Consider the following 24,798-nt stretch of genomic DNA (forward strand, 5'->3'; position numbering starts at 1 on the left):
CTCACCAAAACTTTCTCGCATACTCTCTAACAGACTTGTCATGCCAGAACGCTCTTTACATGGCATTAGGATACAACAGTTAGGAAATATTAATTTTTGACGTGAATTTAGCATTTTTATTGAATTTATCGTATGATCTTTAGCGAGTTATTTGGCGATTCATCTCTCTCATGCTGTTAATAGCATCCAAAAATTAAATTTTTGCTTTAGACATGTTTTTTTCATACCGATTGAAACAAAAATTTTGCAAAGAACTACACTTGTAACCAGAAAAATCACCTACCAAATTTCCTTTATTTTAAAGTTACTGTGTTTTTAAGTTATAGTGTTTATAGGTTTTTGAAAGAGCAGATCGACAGGCAGTCAACCCATTATTGTATATGGCTCAAAATGTGATGCCTACACTACAGATGTTAAATCTGTGCGCCGAATTTCACCTATATGGCACTCTTCGTTTTGTAAATATAGTGTTAATTCATATTCGAACAGCCGGATAGACAGACTTCCTCTGAACAGATTTTACTCAATATTTGATAGATCTGAACATTTGCTTTAAACAATCGCATACTCAATTTTAAACGTCAAACTCAATGATTTCTTAATTATCTTTGTCACAGACAGACATTTTCTAAAAATGGGTTTTTCGGACTCAAGAAGCTCTAAAACGTGGGGATTCGGCGAAATATCGAGTTTGAATATTTTAATGATTTTTATACTTTTTCCATATTACGTATACAAGAAAATAAAAATTTATATCGCAGCTCTATTAATGAAACTATCGGTACCCCTTTCAAAAATAGAAGGGCCCGGTTTTCAATTCCCGTAAGTGGGAATTGAAATAACCGGAACTACCGATTTAAAGGGCTCAAAACATGTTAACAATTTGTATAAACACAAATTTAGTTTTAAATACGGAACATGTTTTGCACTGCAAAATGCAAAATGCCAATGAAAGTTTCAACGGTGTTTTGTGGAAATTTGTACTTCAAGATGTCTTTTGTTGAGCTCTGAACCCTCAAATTAGGGGCGTCCAAATCTGTAATACTTTTTAATGAAGGTTTTATAGGATTACTGATTGTTCTTAAGGTTATTGGAGTGTATCCTAGTGCAAATGCAGTTAGAGCATTTGCTGAACTCGAAAAAGACAGAATATACGAATCTAGACGTCATTCACTGCCAAACACAAAAATTGCCAGGAAAAAAAATAAAACGATTAAAAAAGGAAAATTATTAAAAGTTGAGGAGGAAGAAAGTATAAATTATAAATGTGGTTAATTTTATGTACACACATAATTTATTATTAAAACATGTTGGTGAATACTTTAAATGCATTTTTCTCAAAACTGATTTTTATTTATGTTTTACTCACTTGAAATCAAATAACTCAAAATATAATAATCATATTACTATGAAATTTGGTGGATTTTGTCTTTATACTATTTTCTAGGGAATGAACTAAAAAAATTTAGATTGAGTGAATATTTTTTGATTTACAGCCTAATGTTTGAGCAATAACGTCATAAATTTACTAAAAATTTCATGATAAATTCTTCGATTGGTTCTAAAATCTTTGTTTACTATTATAACCATATGATTGTAGTTCTAGAGAAAACTATGTAGTTTATTTTGGAATAAGTTTTGTTCGGATGAGATTAATAGTTTTTGGTGTAACCAATTTGAAGTTTTTAAAAAATTTGTTTAAATTTATGCTATTAAATGCCAATTTTGAAAAAGTTTTAATGTTTATTTCAAATATTGACATCCTATTACTAATTTTGAATAGTCTTAAACCTAGAAATATGGTTAAAGTATGTTTACACCATGTTTTTCTAAAAAAGTGCTCCGAACGTGTTCGGATACCTTAACGTACACCAGACCTGCTTACAAGACAGTTCTTCGGTGGAATCGGGTCTCAAACTTGGTAGCCTCGGGTTCCGAAGACGAGACCCTACCACCACCTGAGTACCGCGGCCTTTCAGGAGTGCATGGAAGTCGTTTATTTGAAAGCAATGGTGGAGAACGGGGTGTAAAATTTACAATGCATGGCATGGTAGCGAAGTCTTCTCTGGAAGTAATAGAAATTGAAGAATGTTTTCTTTTTGTTGTTTTTATTTGTCCTGTCTAAAAATAGCCACTAAGAGTCAATATCTGTCTCACACCTATCGAGCACACCTCACGATATCCTTTGAGAAAGAGGGAAGGGGAAGAAGGGTTAGAGACCACAAGCTCACAGCATTTATTATCAGTGCCACCCTCATTGTTCAAATGCTCTGGAGTTCAATGAACCCGTCTAAAGCAACTATTCTTTGGCGTTGTACATGGCGTTGTGTGTATATATATATATATATATATATATATATATTGTTACGAACCTATAATATTGTGCTACCCGGCACGAATAGAGTCATCGCAAGAAAGACCGTTGTACGATCGGTCCTGTACGTGCTGAGATCAATGAACTTAGAGCTTGGCGACAGACTTGGCAAGCATTTGGCAGCTTGGCGATAAATTTGGCGAGTTTGGCGACTAAATGGATAGTACCGGAAAGTTCGAGAACTTTCAAGATCCATCCACTAACAACCGAGATACAGCCAGGTACGCTCTGATTGGTCTGAAGACTCTAGCCCCGCCTCCCGGAACTATAAAAGACGGGCACTCAGAAGCTACGTGGTTGTTGATTGGTGTGTTGTTGTGAAGAGGAGTTGTTGTTCGTTGTTGTTGTGATTTTCACTTGATTTTGTTTGAAGTCATTCTCGTGTTAGCTTCCGTCATGAACGGTAGCGTTTGCGAAGAAGGTGGAAAGCGCAGATGCGCGGAGACGAATGAAGAAATGATCATTGATGGCAATCATAGTGATCTGCCTCAAACTAAAGAGAAATACACTTGCATCCATTGCAAGGAAAGATTGATGATCCGCGATGCGGTAAAAGTCCTAAGACTTGAAATTGAAGGTATCAACCAAGCCACAAGGCATGCCAAGAGGGAGCAGATTGATTATGCTCACCCGCATCTTGCAGCCATGGAGTCTAGAAGAAAACAAGCGATTCAGGAGATGGAGACCCTTCTGGGTAAGATGAACCTCGTTAGTTCTTGTCAGGACTCAAAATGTGAACACTCTAAGGAACCCTCCCTGAACCTGAGTAATGATAATTTCGTCTCTCCAACAAAGAGGAAACTTGCCAGAAATAAACCGGAACCCCCTAAAAATGTAATTAACATAAGCAATAAATTTCAAGTCCTCAATAATATTCCAGTTGAAAATGAAACTCCCAACACTGCAGAACATAAAATACCACCAATAATGTTGAAATATGCAGATAACTTTAATGAAATGTTATCCCAAATTGCCAAAACCTGCGGCAAAACTGTCAACAAACTGAATAAAGGATTCATAAAAATATTCCCAGAATCGGCTGATCAACACAAAGCCATTCAAAATTTCTGCAGGCAGCAGGGTTATGATTATTATATCATAACCCCCCAAAACAAAAGACCATTAAAAGCAGTCATCAAAGGGCTCCCCCATGAATACGACACAAAAATAATAGCTCAAAACCTAGTTGATAGTGGTTTCCCAGTGACTAGGGTTGTTCAACTTACCCAGCTAAGAACTAAGAGACCTCTTCCATTTTATATGGTTGAACTTAATAAAACTGAAAAAGCCGAGGAAATCTTTAAAATAGAACATCTGGATTACCTTAGTATCACAGTAGAGCCCTACAGAGGTCGCAACCTAGTCTCGCAATGTTATCGTTGCAACTTTTTTCACCATGCAGCGAATAACTGCAACATAAAGCCCAGATGTCTGAAGTGTGGCGAAAGCCACGAAACTAATGCTTGCGTAATAAAAGAAAAAATTGAAACGCCAACTTGCATCAATTGCGGCAAACAAGGGCACATAGCATCTTACCGCGGCTGCGAGGCCTTCCCAAAAATTCAGTCTGCGAGAAAAAATAGGGACAACTATTTTCACAAAAATCAAGCTCTGATCAGGCCAAATGTCAGTTTTGCAGGTCTTTTTAAAAACACAAGCCATCATGAGATAGCGCCTCCATTACACTCTTACCACACAAGCCCACCAAAGCTGGCGCCACAAACCTATGGTCACAAACAAGCCAACAACACCGTTTTAGAAGGCAATGATTTCGCTGACATTATAGAAGCAATGAAAGAACTGAAAAAGCTAACGACCGAGTACCCTTTACTCTTTTCACAGCTTAAAAAACTAAAAACCGCAAACACTGTTATGGAAAAACTGGATATACTCATGAAGGCATTCGATAACCCAAGTCTACCTGTCACTAACTAGTTTTCTCCTGCAATAGCCTTCGCATAGTCTATTGGAACGCAAATGGCATTAACAATAAAATAATTGACCTTCGTAATTTTGTAAATAAGTATAACCCCGATGTAATCCTACTGCAAGAAACCCACCTTAGACCACAAAGAAAAATTTTCCTGGCAAACTATTTCTCATATTACAGTTACAGAGCTAACCAGGCTGGCGGCGGTACTGCAATTTTAATTAAAAATGGTTTACCTCACAGTGAGGTCCCCCCACCTTTACTACAACATGTAGAAGCTAGCGTGGTAAAATTAAATTTTAAAAATCAAGATCCAATAACCTTAATCTCTATTTATATCCCCCCTAGTGCAGATAATTCCAATTTTATTTTCGACATCGAAAACCTGATGCAAACAGGACCTAATCAAATAATTTGCGGAGACTTTAACGCTCACCACGTTAGCTGGGATTGTAAGCGTAACTGCCCAAAAGGTAATTCCCTAAAATCATTCGCCCTTCAGGCCGGATTAGACATTATAGCACCGTCCACCCCCACTAGATTTGGGCCTCAGTCAGCCAATACAATAGACCTCACCTTAATTAAAGACTTCCTGTACCCATATGAAATTCACTCCTTACCTGAACTTAGCTCTGACCATAATCCCATCTTATTAAATTTTTTCTTTAAATATTCCCTGCCCAATAATCTTAATAAATTTAAAACAAACTGGAATAATTTTAAATTAACCCTCAGTCAATCAGAAACCCCAAACATTGATGAATTTACAAACCCAGATAAACTTGACCATTTTGTAAACATCTTCGAATCGCAAATTATTAATGCAAAAAATCTAGCCTCCACCCCCATTATAAATAGTCAAAATTTTATTGACCCTAAAATTAGAGACCTAATCAGGGACAGGAACTTTGCCAGGAAAAATTTTCAAAAAACCAGAGACCCAGTCTTCAAGAGACTAATGAACCAAATTAATAAGGAAATTGAAAAACTTAACAATAAAATCCAAAGCAATGAATTTATACACAAATTAATTAGTGTTAACACAGAAGACGGATCAATCTGGAAACTTGTCAAAACTTTTAAAAGTAAAAAACAAAAAATTCCGGCCCTTAAAGGCCCTGCTAGTATTGCAATAACTGATAAAGAAAAAGCAAACTGCCTGGCGGCTAGCCTTGAGAAACAATTTCAACTTAATGAATTGAGCAATTTCATCACAGAACATAATGTAAATAATACAGTCAATGGCTTTCTCGACTCATTGCCACAAAAGTTTATTGATATTCCCCCTCCCTCAACTGATGAATTAAAGGATCATATTAAAAAACTTAATATCAAAAAAGCCCCTGGCCTTGACAGTATTAACAACAAAATGTTAAAAACACTTCCGGACAATTACCTAAAATGTTTAATTAATATAATTCATAGCATTCTCAAATTAGGATATTTTCCCATGTCATGGAAAACAGCTGCAGTTATCCCCATATTAAAACCAGGAAAAGACCCAACTGATCCCTGCAGTTATAGACCCATATCCCTACTCTCTTCTGTCAGCAAAATTGCTGAACAGATAATTCTCAATAGATTAAATAATTACCTAGAAGAACATAATATACTAACACCTGAACAATTTGGATTTCGCCGTAACCTATCTACAACCCACCAATTAATTAGAGCAGTAGAATTCATTGAGGAAGGTTTTGAAAATAAACAAAAAACTGCAGCGGTTTTCCTTGACATTCAGAAAGCTTTTGACAGAGTTTGGCAAGATGGTCTTATATACAAGCTAATTAATTACAACATACCCCCACACCTTATCAAAATTATAATTTCTTACCTCAGTTACAGATCCTTTAAAATCAAGATAAACAATGAATTTTCGGAAGTAAAACCTATTCTTGCAGGTGTACCTCAAGGATCTAAACTAGGGCCAATTTTATTTTCCTTGTTTATTAATGATATCCCCAAGCAATTTAACACTATGTTGTGCATGTACGCTGATGACACTGCAATACTAGCTAGAAACAAAAATCAAAATTTCATTACCATAGCTTTAAACCGACATATTAAATCTCTTGAGGACTGGTTCGTCGAATGGAAAATTGAAATAAATGCTAGTAAAACTGAAGCTATAGTTTTTAATAAAAATAACTGTAAAAAGAATTTCTCCCCAGTTAAAATTAAAAATCAAACTGTCCCGTGGTCTAAGGAATGCAAATATTTAGGTGTTATTCTAGATAGTAAATTAACTTGGAAACCCCACTTTATTTACACAGCTAAAAAGTTTCGAGAACTAACTCGTAAATTTTATCCCTTAATTTCTCGAAACTCCAAAATGAGTAGACAAAATAAAATGCTTATTTACTCTGCCTACTTGCGTCCAGTATTAACTTATGCCTGCCCTGTGTGGGGATATGCTGCCAAGACTAATCTTAGACTTATTGAACGCCAGCAAAATAACTTAATTAGAAATTTCTGCAATATGAAATACTACATGCCCAATACAAATATGTACTTATGCCTAGACTATCCCCCTCTTAAAAAATTCATTAAAAATCTAGCCACTAACTTCTTTAAAAACATGGATAAGAATGAAAATGAAGCAATAGCTAAAATCCCTAAATATAAACCATCTACAAACTCTAGAAGACCCCGTAATATACTACTTTAATTTATCTCAGCCCCTTAGTTTTTCTTCCTAACTTTTATTTTTTCAAACTCAAATTATACTGTATCTCAATAGCCAATTCTAGCTCACAAGCAGTAAAAACTTACTAAGCCCAACGGCAGCGTACCCCCCCCCACCCTCACCCTAATATCAGACAATCACAATGAGTCCTGACACTCGTCATCTCCAAATTTCGTCGAAGAAGGCCACGGCAAAGTATAGAAAGCAAAGCACTGTGAAGTCTCTCCTTACCGGGGATAAGCCCCTGCCGGGGCTAGGCGCCCCGTCAACCCAACCATCAAGCTAGGAGTGGTATTGGAGCCTTTACAATGAGTCCTGACACTCGTCATCTCCAAATTTCGTCGAAGACGGCCACGGCAAAGTATAGACAGCAAAGCACTGTGAAGTCTCTCCTTACCGGGGATAAGCCCCTGCCGGGGCTAGGCGCCCCGTCAACCCAACCATCAAGCTACGTGGTTGTTGTGTGGATAGTGAGAAGTCGTCGTGTTTATCGTCAGTCGAGTCGTGTGTATCGGAAGTCGTCGTGTGGATCATAAAGAGAGGCGGTGTGTGGTGAGAGTCGGAGTCGCCTACACGTAGAGGTCTTGGAGGATGAGACAGCAAGAAAGCTGCTAAACTATAGCAATTAAATGCGCTGAGTAATTACAATTGAGTGGCGGTATTTGTTGTAGAAGAAAAAAATTTGTAACAATATATATATATATATTATTTATTATAAATAACGAAACGTCGTACGGTTTGGAGGTGGAAAATGATTAAACTGCAGGTATTTAATAATTAATATTAATAATTAATTTATTATTGCGTTTTTTCAAGCCCTTTATTTCTAATTCAAATCTACTTTCCATGTAAATTAAGATGAACACTATTCAGAAAATTATATTTCTTTTCTAAAGATGAATATGTTATCAGGTCATATTTTAATACTGAGAATGAACAAATTGTCCTCTGAATTTAAAAAGTAATATCTTCTTTAATAATGAAAAAGAGCAGAAGCAAATTAAAGCCCGGAGAGATACTCAGGAAATCAAAGCTTCGCTCTGAGATGAATACTGAATGGTAAACTTCTGTATAAGAAGAAAAGCAAAATTCGGTGAAATGTCAGGAAAATAATAAGAGTTGATTTTGACTGGCAGTTATTTTCCTAATGGCAGCTTTTGAAAAAAAAACTATATGCTACATTTATGAATTATTTTTAACAACAGATAAAATTTCGTGCTCTCCTTCTGAATTTTCATATACTATAGATATACATCTTGTTTAAAGATACAAAAATACGAATACAAAAGATAAATGAGGCTTTTATATAGGCAATTTTCAGTTAAATGCAGACTTCACAGAAAATATCTGTTTTTAAAAATATGCTTCATGAATGTCCCGGAAAGTATATTCTAAGTATATTTTGATCATTTGTTGATGATAACTCGAATTGAAAGTATGCCGTTTATATGGAATCAGTGATTGATGTAATATATTCTAAGTATATTTTGATAATTTGTTGATGATAACTCGAATTGAAAGTATGCCGTTTCTATGTAATCAGTGATTGATGTAATATATTCTAAGTATATTTTGATAATTTGTAGATGATAACTCGAATTGAAAGTATGCCGTTTATATGTAATCAGTGATTGATGTAATATATTCTAAGTATATTTTGATAATTTGTTGATGATAACTCGAATTGAAAGTATGCCTTTTATATGTAATTAGTGATTGATGTCATATATTCTCTTGCGACTATTGAAAGAATTCCATAAAGATAAATAGCTTTGCTTTAAGGATAGAATATTATTGCGCAAAATATCAATTATAGATTTTTTAAACTAATTTTGTTCAAATACAGGGTGATTCATAAAGAATTATACAGTTTCAATGCACTATAAGTCAAGAACAATATAAGATATTATATGTCACCTGTAATAGAATTTTATGGGTTATTTTAAGCTTTGTTAGAGACAGTCGCACCAATGTGTGACCCCTTTAAAATGGGCAAAGAATCTCACATGTGTTGTATTGTGAATTAGTGATTCTGTCATCTCCAAAAGGGAACATTGTACTTCTGTACTTTCCCACTGACGTGAAACGTTGCTTCATCAATGAAAACTAAGTGGTCAGCAAAATCATCATTTCATTTTCAAAACGAAGCTGCATATCGGCACAGAATTCAAATCCCTTTTGTTTGTCAAAGATTTTACAACACCTGCATTTTGTATGGAATTATTTCATCTTTTTTCTCAAAATTCTCCAGATGGTGGGCTGAGAAATCTGTACTTCATGACTCACCCTCTGCGTTGATTTTCCTCGGCTTCGTTGAATGACACTTTTTGCAATACATTCAGGCGTCCACGACTTAAGGTGTACGTACCCACTAGAAGATTTTTTTTTAAATTTTAACTTTAAAAATCCATTTTTTTTACAGTACGTCATTAGTATATGTTTAAACTTATTTCATTGAGAAAAAAAAACATATTACACTAATTATTAATTAATTAATATTTAATGAGCTAATTAGCATATTTTTTTAACATATCTTAAATTCTAATTTGTACAGATACACAACTCTAGTTGAAAATTATGCCTAATATTAGTCTTCATGTTGTCTGCCTCAATCAAGTTATAAAAAATATATAGTTTTTTTACCAATTTTTTCATCAACAATGAATAGAAAAGGTTTTTTTCTGTAATTTTAACTTTTAAATAGTTATTAGAAATGAATTTCTATAACTTTAATTGAGGCACAAAACATCCACTGTTTCATACAGATTATTTTTATATATAAAAAATTGTATTTGGTTCATTTCTTGTTGATTTATGATCGTTTGAGTGAAGCAACATAGTGGGAAAATATCATTCTTCATAAAATGAGTTTTTTAAAAAACCGAAACTAGAGTTTATAGTGAAAGTACCTCAAGAAAAATAATTATAACTCGAGAAATATTCCGAATATTGAAAACATCTTGGTATCATTTGAAAGATAAAGGATCAGAAGATATCTTGAAGCAATAAAAAATATTCGATATTTTGAACGAGTTTCGAAGTTTCAAGTGTGTACGTACACCTTAAACTTTTGCACAAACAGCCCGTAGTTTTAAATTTTTCCTGCCACTGATAGATAGATTTTCTAATTAACTACTTCCTTCTTGAATTGTGATCGATGATTCCATTGCAGAACAGTTACTGAATCGGTTTTGCTAAATTTAAGAACATGAAAGGCCTTCTCTACTGCACACGCTGCCATTTCGACAGATTAGTCACAAGGCACACACGCTACTGTGAGGCACACAGTAGCGTGACACACACGCTATGTGACATCTGTCAAGAGCGAAACACAAACTTTAAGAGTACATCTACTTTATGATTCGATAAGGTGGTTCGTGTCTTTGATTGTTACTGTTTTACAGCATCTGAAAATTGTATTCGTCTTTATGAATCCTCCTGTATATTGATTATTTTAAAATATATGGGAATTATATCCTAGCTTACGAGAACGGTAGCCAAACGTTTTTAATTCTCGGAGTCCATGTAGAATCAGATTTTTCCAAAGTCGTCCTATATAAAACTCCAGTGAATGCTTTTTTATAAAATGGTCAATTGTTTAAGAATAATTTTGGTAAAAAAACAAATAATTTAATTTTTATAAAAATCTACTTACCAGTTTTAATCGATATGTTAATTAATGCAAATAATGAACCTATTGACACTGCACACTTTTTCAAACTATCTTTTATAATTTATTAATTTTCGCGACTACTTTTATGATTTCAACTGCCACAATCGCGACATCGCACAAGTAATAAGAAGTGTAATTAAAATGTATTTGAACTTCAGCATTTAATGCTATTTTCGCATCAATAAAAATGGAAGTATGAAAATAATATGTATCTGAACTTTAGAATCACTTTAATGAACTATCACAAAACGAATCGATCTTCTGCAGCAGTAAATGCAGAAGGAGCAGTGGTATTAAATGGATCTTTAATTCATGGAAAATTAGTGATATTATCATTTTGAAAGAATATTTCTCAGTCCTGATGATAATTTATGATAGCTCTTCAATAAAAATATTGCAGAAACGTCAATAAATCTTGAAAATTACATAATATCGTGCAACACCCCCATATGGAAATTAAGACCCTCCCCCACCCCCTAGCACCATAGTGACCACTTTGGAAACCACAAAGCAAGCGAACAAAATATAATAACACATCTTTGAGATACCCTCGCACTGTTAAACTGACTCCACTCATAACTGTCTCTAACTGTAGTTGCAATATACTGTTAAACACTTTGACTGTAGGACTGACTGCTTAATTTTGAAGCATGGGGCACACAATTCTTAAAGTTAGTTGAGGAAGAAAACTACAGGAGCCATTTTGAAGCAAGGGGCACACTATTCTTAAATTTAGTTGAGGGAGGAAACTACGGGAGCCATTTTATTTTCAAACCTTGATGGATTATAATAAGAAAAGACAAACATAAAGAATAAAAATAATTTATTGCAAAAAAGCTATGAACAAACATGGTTACTTTTCAAGCATAATCGCCGAGAGAATACAAACAATTGAAAAGTGGATCAGACTTCCGATTCCCTTTTTGAAGAATATCGCCTCCAATGATATGAAGTAGAGATGCATAATCCACGATTTTTTGAATAACAAATAATATTGCTATTGTTATTTTTAAATATGCATTCCAAATATCTGTTATTTCAATCATATTATTAATTAAAAATTATTACTTAATATTAAATATAAAATTTATTAATTGTAATTAATACTTAATTTACTAATTTAATTAACGTGTGAATGAATTAATTTAGCTGTTTCAGATTACTTCTTAAATTTTATTTTTTTTCTCAAAACTATTTATTTAATTAATTTATTAGAGTGAACCATTTTTTTGGAAAAGATGAGTTAAAAATATATGTCATTTCTTTAAAATGTTTACTTTAGTCCTATATTCTACCAATAGATGGCGCCAGCAGTAAACAGAGTACACGTAATCAAAGTCAATCATGTCACGAGCAATAAAAAATGATCTGTATCGAATAGTGCATCATCAAATACGAATATCGGTCACTCCCGTAAAGTGGAGTGGTGACTTCGCACTTTCCGGTGAAATCACCGCTGCGATAAATTTCAGTGATATGCAATTCAATGATACGATACGATAATTCCAATAACCGGTATGTTCACTTTTCAATCCAATCACAGATTTCTTTCGAGAGCTTCCATTGGACAGATCGTATCGTCACCGCTCCGGCAAATTTCAGTGATATCGTATCGATTGTTAGTTTCTATCGTGATCCAAAACTTGTAATCGAAATATCATCAGTAAGATCGTATGAAGGATTTGAATCACACACCTCTTTGAAAAGTATTGATCACTTGTATTTGTGACTTTTTGATATTGGTTACGTAATAACCGCTCTGAAAATATTCGTCATCCCTAATATGAAGTGGGCACTTATCCTTATTAATCCAAAAGTTTTTTTTTTAAATTTTATTTTGAGGAAAGAATATGGAATAAAAATGTCTAAACATTGCTCTACCATCTCATTGCCGGAATTTTTGCAACATCCATTTCTTTCGAACGACTTGAATAAATAGTTGCACAAAGTCTTCTATTAAGATAATCTTGTTTCGTTATTTCCCTTCATGAATAATTCGTGTGATAATCATTTTCCTCAATTGAAGAATTCGCCAGGATATCAAAATAATAGTTCCAGACTATTGAAGAGCTTCAAAGGAGAGTTAAGGCCCCTCTCATCACTGGTGGTAACATATTTCGAAGAGGGAATAGGAAACTCGATCCACCAATCTGGCAAATGACTCACTCTTTTTAATGATTATGTCAAAAAAAGTAACCATAATTGTACATAACTTCTGATAATAAATTCATTTTGATCCTTAATCTTCTCTTTTCTTTTATGGTCAATCCGAGCTTGGAAAAGAAATAGCCCGTTTATAAAAATAATCTAAATTGTTCCTCTGATTCGAGGTCATACCTGCGCCATGTGTCCTCGAGCCTCGACTTCTCTTCCTGAAGTTGGTGCAGATTGGTGATGAGTTCCTCGACGGCGCTCTCCAGGTAAGGCACGAGATGCCGCTGCTCGGACATCTGTAGTTCGTTCAGGAGCCACTTCAGCTTGCCCTCGTCGCTGGAAGAGAAAGAGAGGTCAACTAAACGGTTTTGATCAATTACTTCCTTCGCTTGAAATACACTATGGAACGAGTGCTCTCTTAGGAATAGGTGCATGAAATAAAAACGACGGAAGTGGTATTTTCAAAATTTTCTCGCATACGCTCTAATAAACTTTTCATGCCAAAGAACGATTTGCATGGTATTGGTGAACACTAATTATGAAATATTAACTTTTGGTGAGAATTTGGCATTTTTACTGAAACTATTGTGTCGTCCTTGGCGAATTATTTGGCGATTAATCACTGGCCTACATTAATAGTATTAAAAAAATCGAATTTTTATTCTAGAAACGTTTTTTCCGCAGATTAAAAGCAAAATTTGGCACAAAATTGCACTTGTAAGCCCAAAATCCCATACCAAATAATATATTTAAGTGTCGCGTTTACATGTTTCTGAAAGTACAGACCGGAAGACAACGAACCTTTTGTTGGATTTCACACATAATTAGACAGGTGTTTACACTATAGATTTTAAATCTGTGTGCTAAATTTTATCTATCTAGCTCTCTGCATTTTATAATTATCGTGTAAACTTATGTTCGAACAACCGGACTTCCTCTGCACATATTTTACTCAAAATTTGATAGAAATCTGCAAATTTGGTGTAAAGACCGTATGGCAAATTTCAACCACTTAGATCAAATCGCTTTAGAGTTAGTTATCTTTGTCATAGACAGGCAGACTGACGGAGGAACATTTTCCTAAAAGGTATTTTTGGACTTCCTCTGCACATATTTTACTCAAAATTTGATAGAAATCTGCAAATTTAGTGTAAAGACCGTATGGCAAATTTCAACCACTTAAATCAAATCGCTTTAGAGTTAGTTATCTTTGTCATAGACAGGCAGACTGACGGAGGAACATTTTCCTAAAAGGTATTTTTGGACTTCCTCTGCACATATTTTACTCAAAATTTGATAGAAATCTTCAAATTTGGTGTAAAGACCGTATGCCAAATTTCAACCACTTAGATCAAATCGCTTTAGAGTTAGTTATCTTTGTCATAGACAGGCAGACTGACGGAGGAACATTTTCCTAAAAGGTATTTTTGGACTTCCTCTGCACATATTTTACTCAAAATTTGATAGAAATCTTCAAATTTAGTGTAAAGACCGTATGGCAAATTTCAACCACTTAAATCAAATCGCTTTAGAGTTAGTTATCTTTGTCATAGACAGGCAGACTGACGGAGGAACATTTTCCTAAAAGGTATTTTTGGACTTCCTCTGCACATATTTTACTCAAAATTTGATAGAAATCTGCAAATTTAGTGTAAAGACCGTATGGCAAATTTCAACCACTTAAATCAAATCGCTTTAGAGTTAGTTATCTTTGTCATAGACAGGCACTGACGGAGGAACATTTTCCTAAAAGGTATTTTTGGACTTCCTCTGCACATATTTTACTCAAAATTTGATAGAAATCTTCAAATTTAGTGTAAAGACCGTATGGCAAATTTCAACCACTTAAATCAAATCGCTTTAGAGTTAGTTATCTTTGTCATAGACAGGCAGACTGACGGAGGAACATTTTCCTAAAAGGTATTTTTGGACTTCCTCTGCACATATTTTACTCAAAATTTGATAGAAATCTTCAAATTTAGTGTAAAGACCGTATGGCAAATTTCAACCACTTAAATCAAATCGCTTTAGAGTTAGTTATCTTTGTCATAGACAGGCAGACTGACGGAGGAACATTTTCCTAAAAGGTATTTTTGGACTTCCTCTGCACATATTTTACTCAAAATTTGATAGAAATCTTCAAATTTAGTGTAAAGACCGTATGGCAAATTTCAACCACTTAAATCAAATCGCTTTAGAGTTAGTTATCTTTGTCATAGACAGGCAGACTGACGGAGGAACATTTTCCTAAAAGGTATTTTTGGACTTCCTCTGCACATATTTTACTCAAAATTTGATAGAAATCTTCAAATTTAGTGTAAAGACCGTATGGCAAATTTCAACCACTTAAATCAAATCGCTTTAGAGTTAGTTATCTTTGTCATAGACAGGCAGACTGACGGAGGAACATTTTCCTAAAAGGTATTTTTGGACTTCCTCTGCACATATTTTACTCAAAATTTGATAGAAATCTTCAAATTTAGTGTAAAGACCGTATGGCAAATTTCAACCACTTAAATCAAATCGCTTTAGAGTTAGTTATCTTTGTCATAGACAGGCAGACTGACGGAGGAACATTTTCCTAAAAGGTATTTTTGGACTTCCTCTGCACATATTTTACTCAAAATTTGATAGAAATCTGCAAATTTAGTGTAAAGACCGTATGGCAAATTTCAACCACTTAAATCAAATCGCTTTAGAGTTAGTTATCTTTGTCATAGACAGGCAGACTGACGGAGGAACATTTTCCTAAAAGGTATTTTTGGACTTCCTCTGCACATATTTTACTCAAAATTTGATAGAAATCTTCAAATTTAGTGTAAAGACCGTATGGCAAATTTCAACCACTTAAATCAAATCGCTTTAGAGTTAGTTATCTTTGTCATAGACAGGCAGACTGACGGAGGAACATTTTCCTAAAAGGTATTTTTGGACTTCCTCTGCACATATTTTACTCAAAATTTGATAGAAATCTGCAAATTTAGTGTAAAGACCGTATGGCAAATTTCAACCACTTAAATCAAATCGCTTTAGAGTTAGTTATCTTTGTCATAGACAGGCAGACTGACGGAGGAACATTTTCCTAAAAGGTATTTTTGGACTTCCTCTGCACATATTTTACTCAAAATTTGATAGAAATCTGCAAATTTAGTGTAAAGACCGTATGGCAAATTTCAACCACTTAAATCAAATCGCTTTAGAGTTAGTTATCTTTGTCATAGACAGGCAGACTGACGGAGGAACATTTTCCTAAAAGGTATTTTTGGACTTCCTCTGCACATATTTTACTCAAAATTTGATAGAAATCTTCAAATTTGGTGTAAAGACCGTATGCCAAATTTCAACCACTTAGATCAAATCGCTGTAGAGTTAGTTATCTTTGTCATAGACAGGCAGACTGACGGAGGAACATTTTCCTAAAAGGTATTTTTGGACTTCCTCTGCACATATTTTACTCAAAATTTGATAGAAATCTTCAAATTTAGTGTAAAGACCGTATGGCAAATTTCAACCACTTAAATCAAATCGCTTTAGAGTTAGTTATCTTTGTCATAGACAGGCAGACTGACGGAGGAACATTTTCCTAAAAGGTATTTTTGGACTTCCTCTGCACATATTTTACTCAAAATTTGATAGAAATCTGCAAATTTAGTGTAAAGACCGTATGGCAAATTTCAACCACTTAAATCAAATCGCTTTAGAGTTAGTTATCTTTGTCATAGACAGGCAGACTGACGGAGGAACATTTTCCTAAAAGGTATTTTTGGACTTCCTCTGCACATATTTTACTCAAAATTTGATAGAAATCTTCAAATTTAGTGTAAAGACCGTATGGCAAATTTCAACCACTTAAATCAAATCGCTTTAGAGTTAGTTATCTTTGTCATAGACAGGCAGACTGACGGAGGAACATTTTCCTAAAAGGTATTTTTGGACTTCCTCTGCACATATTTTACTCAAAATTTGATAGAAATCTGCAAATTTAGTGTAAAGACCGTATGGCAAATTTCAACCACTTAAATCAAATCGCTTTAGAGTTAGTTATCTTTGTCATAGACAGGCAGACTGACGGAGGAACATTTTCCTAAAAGGTATTTTTGGACTTCCTCTGCACATATTTTACTCAAAATTTGATAGAAATCTTCAAATTTAGTGTAAAGACCGTATGGCAAATTTCAACCACTTAAATCAAATCGCTTTAGAGTTAGTTATCTTTGTCATAGACAGGCAGACTGACGGAGGAACATTTTCCTAAAAGGTATTTTTGGACTTCCTCTGCACATATTTTACTCAAAATTTGATAGAAATCTGCAAATTTAGTGTAAAGACCGTATGGCAAATTTCAACCACTTAAATCAAATCGCTTTAGAGTTAGTTATCTTTGTCATAGACAGGCAGACTGACGGAGGAACATTTTCCTAAAAGGTATTTTTGGACTTCCTCTGCACATATTTTACTCAAAATTTGATAGAAATCTTCAAATTTGGTGTAAAGACCGTATGCCAAATTTCAACCACTTAGATCAAATCGCTTTAGAGTTAGTTATCTTTGTCATAGACAGGCAGACTGACGGAGGAACATTTTCCTAAAAGGTATTTTTGGACTTCCTCTGCACATATTTTACTCAAAATTTGATAGAAATCTTCAAATTTAGTGTAAAGACCGTATGGCAAATTTCAACCACTTAAATCAAATCGCTTTAGAGTTAGTTATCTTTGTCATAGACAGGCAGACTGACGGAGGAACATTTTCCTAAAAGGTATTTTTGGACTTCCTCTGCACATATTTTACTCAAAATTTGATAGAAATCTTCAAATTTAGTGTAAAGACCGTATGGCAAATTTCAACCACTTAAATCAAATCGCTTTAGAGTTAGTTATCTTTGTCATAGACAGGCAGACTGACGGAGGAACATTTTCCTAAAAGGTATTTTTGGACTTCCTCTGCACATATTTTACTCAAAATTTGATAGAAATCTTCAAATTTGGTGTAAAGACCGTATGCCAAATTTCAACCACTTAGATCAAATCGCTTTAGAGTTAGTTATCTTTGTCATGGACAGGCAGACTGACGGAGGAACATTTTCCTAAAAGATATTTTTGAAACTCAGGCAGATCTAAAACGTGAAAATTCGTCAAAATCTCGAATTCGAATTTTTCGAACATTACTATATTTTCTCTATACTACGTATACGAGAAAGTAAAAAAGTTCTAAAATCTAATTATTTAAACAAATATAGGAAAGATGATACTGTAAAAATATATGTTTGAAATTTTCATATAAAAAACACAAACAAAGGAATTTTTATAATTAATATTTAGGAACTTTTTTACATATTTATAAAGATTGAATTTGTACTTTATTTTTCAGAATTTACTTCAGTCAATTTCCACAGTTTGAAATGGTAGAATTATGAAATTTGATACAATTGTACATTCCCAATGACAATTCATTATTTTCAAGGTTTTGTTTATCAGTTAAATATTTTGGTTATGCATTGAGCTTTATAAGAAGCGCCATGAACAGATAGAAAACGTCATCTGATAGAAAATATCGTAATAAAGTGCCCCAAGATATGTGAAATAGAAAATATACATAATAATTTTTGTATTAAAAGCTCGAAAATAAATTTTTAGAAACACCATGAGATCAAAATAAAAATTGTAATTCCTCACATTAAGATATGATTAATTGATTAAATTCAGGATAGCCAGTTACTCATAATTAATGATACCACTTTTGATGTTTCGCATATTTTATTAATATTTCTGAGTTTTTTTAATCCCCTTTTATAAGCAATGAATATATAAATTTTATGTTTTAACGCACTTGATTTATAACTTTTTAATTTTCTCTCATAAGCTCTCTTTCTTGGTAGTTTAATACATATACTACGGAGATATAAATATAATTTAGAACTTACGCATATCATTTTATACGTAATAATATTAATTTGCAATTTCATAAAACTTAATGCGTTTTTTTTTTTTTTTTTTTTCTGGAGCTGAATGACTTTCTGAACTCTGATACTTCTGAAAAATTAGAAATAACGAAGGTTATATTTTTCCCAGTTTAATTCCAGAAAAAGAAGAAAAATAATATTAATTTCTTCTATACTCCTATTCCTTTCAGATACTTAGAGATATTGGCCATTTTTGGTCCAATCCCCAGCCAATACTTTTATAATTATATCTAAGAAGCAATATAACATTTTGATCGATTTTTATCACATTAAAATGTTTTGAAAAATTTAGAGCTAAAACTTTTCGGTTTTCTAACTTAAACTTTTGAGTTTTCAACTTAAAAAAAGTTTAGTCAAAAACTTTTTATGTGAATTATTAAATTTTAATCTAAATGTCATTCAAAAACGCAAAAATATTTCTTCAGACACCATTATTTAATAGAAAGACTTCCAACATAGTCGAAAACAACTTAAAATAAGAAATCAAATATAACAGTTATATATCAGATATGATATTTTTACTTTCTACTATACGTATAATAGGAAAACTATAGTAATCATCAAAAAGAATCGCACTCGAAGTTTTGACGAATCTCCACTTTCTAGACTTTCCAGAGTTCGAAAAAAACATTTTTAGAAAATGTCTGTCTGTGATAAAGTTTGGTTTGGTTTGATTATATTAACGTCCCGTTTGAAGCAACATTTAGGGCTATTTTGGAACGGACCTCGTAATTTTAAACCGCGGTCAGATGACGAGGACGACACCTGAACTTGCACCCCCCTCCACACTACACCGCACCAGCGGGAGGACGTTTGGTCATGACGGATATAACGTGCAACAGACCGCCTTACACGATGGTTCTTCGGTGGAATCGGGTCATGAACCTGAAACCCTCCGGTTCCGAAGCCGAGACCTTACCGCCAGGCCACCGCGGCCCCGTCTGTGATAAAGATACTTGACCAAAGCCTGCTGTATTCTTTTTCTTTCGCATTTTTTCCCCACCTATATCTCTTTTCCTTGTCATATTATCCATTTCCCTAAATTTATCTATCCATATTTTAATTGCGCGAGTAAGCAGGACTGAATTGCTAAAATGACCTCGGAATGAAGGTTGCTAGACCGCATGAGCGTCGCTCTTCTTATTATTTTTTAAATAACACCTTCTCAGAGGTTGCGAATTCCTGACACGATTTTGATTAAATACTATGACGACATGACAGCTGTGAAATACTGTCACAGTAAGTTTAAAAAGTATTCAATCAAGTATCAAAATGCAACTTTTTTATTGTCTCGTGTACACAGTGTAGAGGAAATCTATTAACTGCCAAAAAATTCGAACTTGAGATTTTGACGAATCTCCACATTTTAGACCTCCCAAAATTCGAAAAACACATTTTTGAAAAATATCTGTCCGTCCGTCTTTCGTTTCTGCCTTTGACAAAGATAACTCAAAAACTCTTTGAGTTAGACAGTAGAAATTCGATTTATGGTTCTTACACCAAATTTGCAGATTCCTATCAGATTTTGAGTAAAGTCTTATCCAAGAAAGTCTGTCTGTCCGGCTATTCGTATATAAGTTAACACAATAATTACAAAACGAACATATCTAGACAAATAAAATTATACACAAATTTAACATCTATAGTGTCCACACTTGTCAAATTCTGAGTCAAATCCAAAAACGTGTCGATTGTCTGTCGGTTTGTGCTTTCAGAAACATGCAAACGCGATAGCTCAAAAATATATCAAATTTGATACCGAATTTTGTAACTACAAGTGGAGTTTTGTATCAAATTTTGATTTCAATCAGTCAAGAAAAACCTGTCTAAAAGACAAATTCGGGTTTTGAATATTATTAACCTCATGCCATGAATTAAACGCCAAATACCTCGCTATAGATTCTGTAAAAATGCTAAATTCTAGCCAAATGTTAATGTTTCATAACTATTGTATGCCAATGCCATGTAAAGCGTTCACAGGAATGACACCTTAGTGAGTCAGAACGCGAGAAAGTTTTTGAGAGACCTCTTGCATTGGTTTTGCTAGAATGTGCAGTTATTATCATAAAAATTCTTAATATTAAATTAAAATATGTGTTTTGAAAATGAGATCTTTTGAAGAAACTAGAAATTGTTTCTAGCAGATTCGAATTTCATCTTTTTTTAAATTGTTATCATATAGAAAAAAAATTATATATAGTAAATAACATTAAAATAATTATTGCCATATTTCTAAATATTATCAATCGATTGTGATAATTCTTGCTTCATATTTAATTCATCTTCATTTCTATTTGTCTTTATCTCTACTAATACTAAAATGAATCTGTATATCGGCTTTCTATCAGCCAAATCTTATATTATGTCTATTACTAAAGGATTACAAATTAGTTGCAGGGCTTTGATTATAGTGTATATTAAACTATTTATGCCTTAAATACAACTGATTTATTAAATCTATAATATAGATGTAAAAGATCATAGAAAACTTTTATCTTGGATTTATTTTTTAGAAAGTATCATATTTTATATTTCTTTCATTTCATTCAGACACGTGCTGAAAATGACACTTTTCTGGGTTTAATATGTAATAAGACTTGAATAATGTTGTAAAAAATAAATAATGTTCTCACATGATAACGGGAAATTTGCCATAGCATATTTCAATTTTTTTTTTAATTTGCAATAATAGTTAACTTATTTTTTAATTTCAGCTTTGCCATAGCATATTTCAATTTTTTTTTTAAATTTGCAATAATAGTTAACTTATTTTTTAATTTCAGCTTTTGTCAATGTGATGGCAATACGCTGATAAAAACTTTTTTTTTCATGCACGTTTAACGCACATGAAAAAACAAGTTAAATTTTACTTTTATTTTGTGCGAAATAAATTGTTGAAAAATATGGTTAAAATATTTTTGAAAAATTCATTGAAAATATAAACTTAATTTATAGACTAAAACATTGGTGTCATTAAAGAAATAATTTTCTGAATTTTAACTTGATGTAAAAATTAATTTTGTGCTGTAATATTTTCGGAAGTTATATCTGCAAAACGATAAAATTTCGCTTAATTTTTAATTAATTAAAAATTTTAAAAAACTGCTCCAAGTTGCACATTTCTGACCTCTAAAATATACATATTCTTTCAAATATGCTAGCTATAGGTCAAACGGTCTGGTCTGTAGAGCGCCAATACAGCTTTATTGTAAGTGCTAGCCGCCTTTGGCTAGCACTTATAATAAAGCTCTTACAATTAAAGCACTTATAATCATTGCTTCCTAAAACGTTCAACTAACATTTTATGTAACTTTTTCTCCTAATAGATTTTTCAGTAAAATATTTTTAATCTTCAAATTTTGATAGTCATATAATTCGCTTATACTATTATGTAAGCCTTAAGGCGTTCTGATCTGTACTACTCTGTGTTTTCCATCAGCTCCCGTAAAATTCAATTTTAAATTAAAGTGAAATTGATGAAACTGTATTTACTCTAAAGACGTTTTTTACTGAATCCAAGCAAGTCTTTTAAAAAATATATATGAGAATTGAAAGCAGAGACGTTAAATTTATTTTTAAAAGGATATAAATGCTGTCAATAATAGTAGTTTATTTTTTCAGTTTTTAAACATACTACAAAAAAATTATGAAGTTAAAATTATAGAACAGTCCTTTTGTCTTAAGGAATCATATTCTGCAAAATATTCTTGTCACTCCAATATTTAAATAAATATGTACCCTTTTCTATATTCTTCGATTTATTAAGTTTTGAATATTGCGACTTCAGAACAATCCACATTTTCATAATCTATGTCAATCATTCTAGAGAAACCCTGGGAGATGATTGGCTTCTTTGAGGCGGTCGATGGAATGATCTAAAATCTCCCGATTTTATAGAATATGGATATTGAAATTTTCATAAATCGGTCAGCTTTAGTGATTGATTTAGTTGATTGGAGTACAACTCTTACTATTTAAGATATTAGTGTCTCAAGAATATTTTGCTAAATATGATTCATATAGCAGAGAATCTATATAGAAATTTAAAATTCGTAATTCGTCAACATTTATTGACTCAAATTATATAAAATATAAGTATTTATTTCATTTTGACTATTTGTTAACAGACGTATGTTTGTTACTAAACGTTTACAGATTAGCTGTTAGGTTCAAATTAGAGTAGATATCTTGTACATATTAAACCATATTTGCCTTAAATAAAACTGTTTAATTGAATTAGTAATATATACATTGTAAAAATCATAGAAAACGTTTCCTTGCATTTACTTTTCAAAATATATAATGTTTCGTATTTATCTCATTTCATAAAGACACGTGCTGAAAATTACATTTTTATATGTTTAATTTGCAGTGATAGTTAAATTATTTTTTAATTTTAGCTTACGTCAATATGATGGCAACGCGTCGATAGAAGTTAATTTTTTCGCACTGACATGCAACGTGCTCGTGCAGATTAAATTTTATTTTTATTTTGTTGGAAAATAAATGGTTAAAAAAATATGATAATTTTTAAAAATTCATTAAAAATAGAATTAATTTGTTAGTTCTAACATTAGTATTATTTAAAAGTAAAAGATTATTTTTTAAATTTTAACTTAATGTAAATTTCATTTTTGTGCTGTAATATTTTCGGAACTTATAGCAGAAAAACGCCAAAATGTCGCTTAATTTTTAATTAATTAAAATTCTAATTAAAAATTCAAAAAAAATCGCTCCAAGGTACACATTTCTGGTCTTCAGTATATACATGTGCCAAATGTGGTAGCTGTAGGTCAAACGGACTAGCCTATAAACCACCAACACAAACACATACATTCAGTTTTATTATAAGTATAGATTGAAAGGGCAAATGAATATGAATATTGACAAAAATTTTGCAATTGGTTTGAATTTTTATTGTTGAAAACATTACTTTCGATAAAATATTTTTAAAAACAGCCATGTCATGGTCAGCTAATTATTAAAATAATTCTGATATTATTCTGCATTTAAAATCTATTAAATAGGTTTTTCAGAATATTATTCAATTATTTTTTACATGCTAATAACGGTATAAAAAATAACTTACTAAGTTTTTATATATCTTAGATTAAGTAATGAAATTCGAGTTAGAAATATACAAGGTTTATTAGAGGTTACGAAAACAGATACAAGTTGGGTTTCTTAATATTAAATTATTTACTCTATTTTTTTTAAATTTTTAAAATGAAAATCAGAATAAAAACGTGAAATTTTGGGGGCATACTTTTAATATGCGTTATTTATTGAATGCGTTTTATGATTTGTATAAATGTATATATGTTTTTTCATATATCTTCGACTGCATATCATTTTAAAAGCAAGTAAAAGACCCAGTAAAATTATTGAATCAACTATTGAAATATTAAAACAAGAAAATTGTTGCAAAATTAATTTTTAATATTTTTAAGCTTATATATATTGAGACAGCTCTGGTGTCTTTTTTTCCATAAATTGCCTTAAATTTAATTATTTAAAGAGCTTTCAATGAGCAAAATGTAGGGATTGCTGATAATATGAAATAGCAATACAAAAATTTCTCAAAAATGAATTTGATTTAATAAAATAATGTGCTATTTGAATTACATGTTTCTAACGAATTGCAAGCTTAAACATTCCTTGCATAAGTTCTGACCATTTTATTAAACAAAAAAATTGAACTATTACCTTCGTAAGAGATTTTCCATTTGCCAGAAGGAATAAATGAACGGTGGATGAATTAAAATTTTCCTACCAAATATATTGATCACCTTCTTGGTAACATTCTTCGCTTGCATTTTCTTATCTTGTATGAAGATTGCTTTTTTCTTGTTGACAAATGCTGGTTGTTTCTGACTTAGTACAAATATATAATTTTGAAAGCTGGAACAAGTAAATCTAATCTAGAGTATTTTTTGGCACTTTCTGGGAATTCGAAATCAGAGCTAGTCGACCATAGAGAGAATAATACTTTCTTTTAATGAATGTTTCATTTGGTGGA

At 32.4% G+C, this 24,798-nt stretch overlaps 1 protein-coding gene across 2 annotated transcripts in view; it reads right to left on the reverse strand.

Moving 5' to 3' along the window:
• LOC129976573 (ras and EF-hand domain-containing protein-like) overlaps nucleotides 1-24,798 on the reverse strand; it is a 108,033-nt gene that overhangs the window by 48,976 nt on the left and 34,259 nt on the right. For both annotated transcript variants that reach the window (XM_056090207.1, XM_056090206.1), the window contains exon 2: nucleotides 13,001-13,153. In XM_056090207.1, coding sequence (XP_055946182.1) covers nucleotides 13,001-13,153 — 153 coding nt within the window. The remainder of the gene's footprint in view (nucleotides 1-13,000; nucleotides 13,154-24,798) is intronic.

This window comes from Argiope bruennichi, chromosome 7, assembly GCF_947563725.1.
Source record: "Argiope bruennichi chromosome 7, qqArgBrue1.1, whole genome shotgun sequence".
NCBI classification, from domain to species: domain Eukaryota; kingdom Metazoa; phylum Arthropoda; class Arachnida; order Araneae; family Araneidae; genus Argiope; species Argiope bruennichi.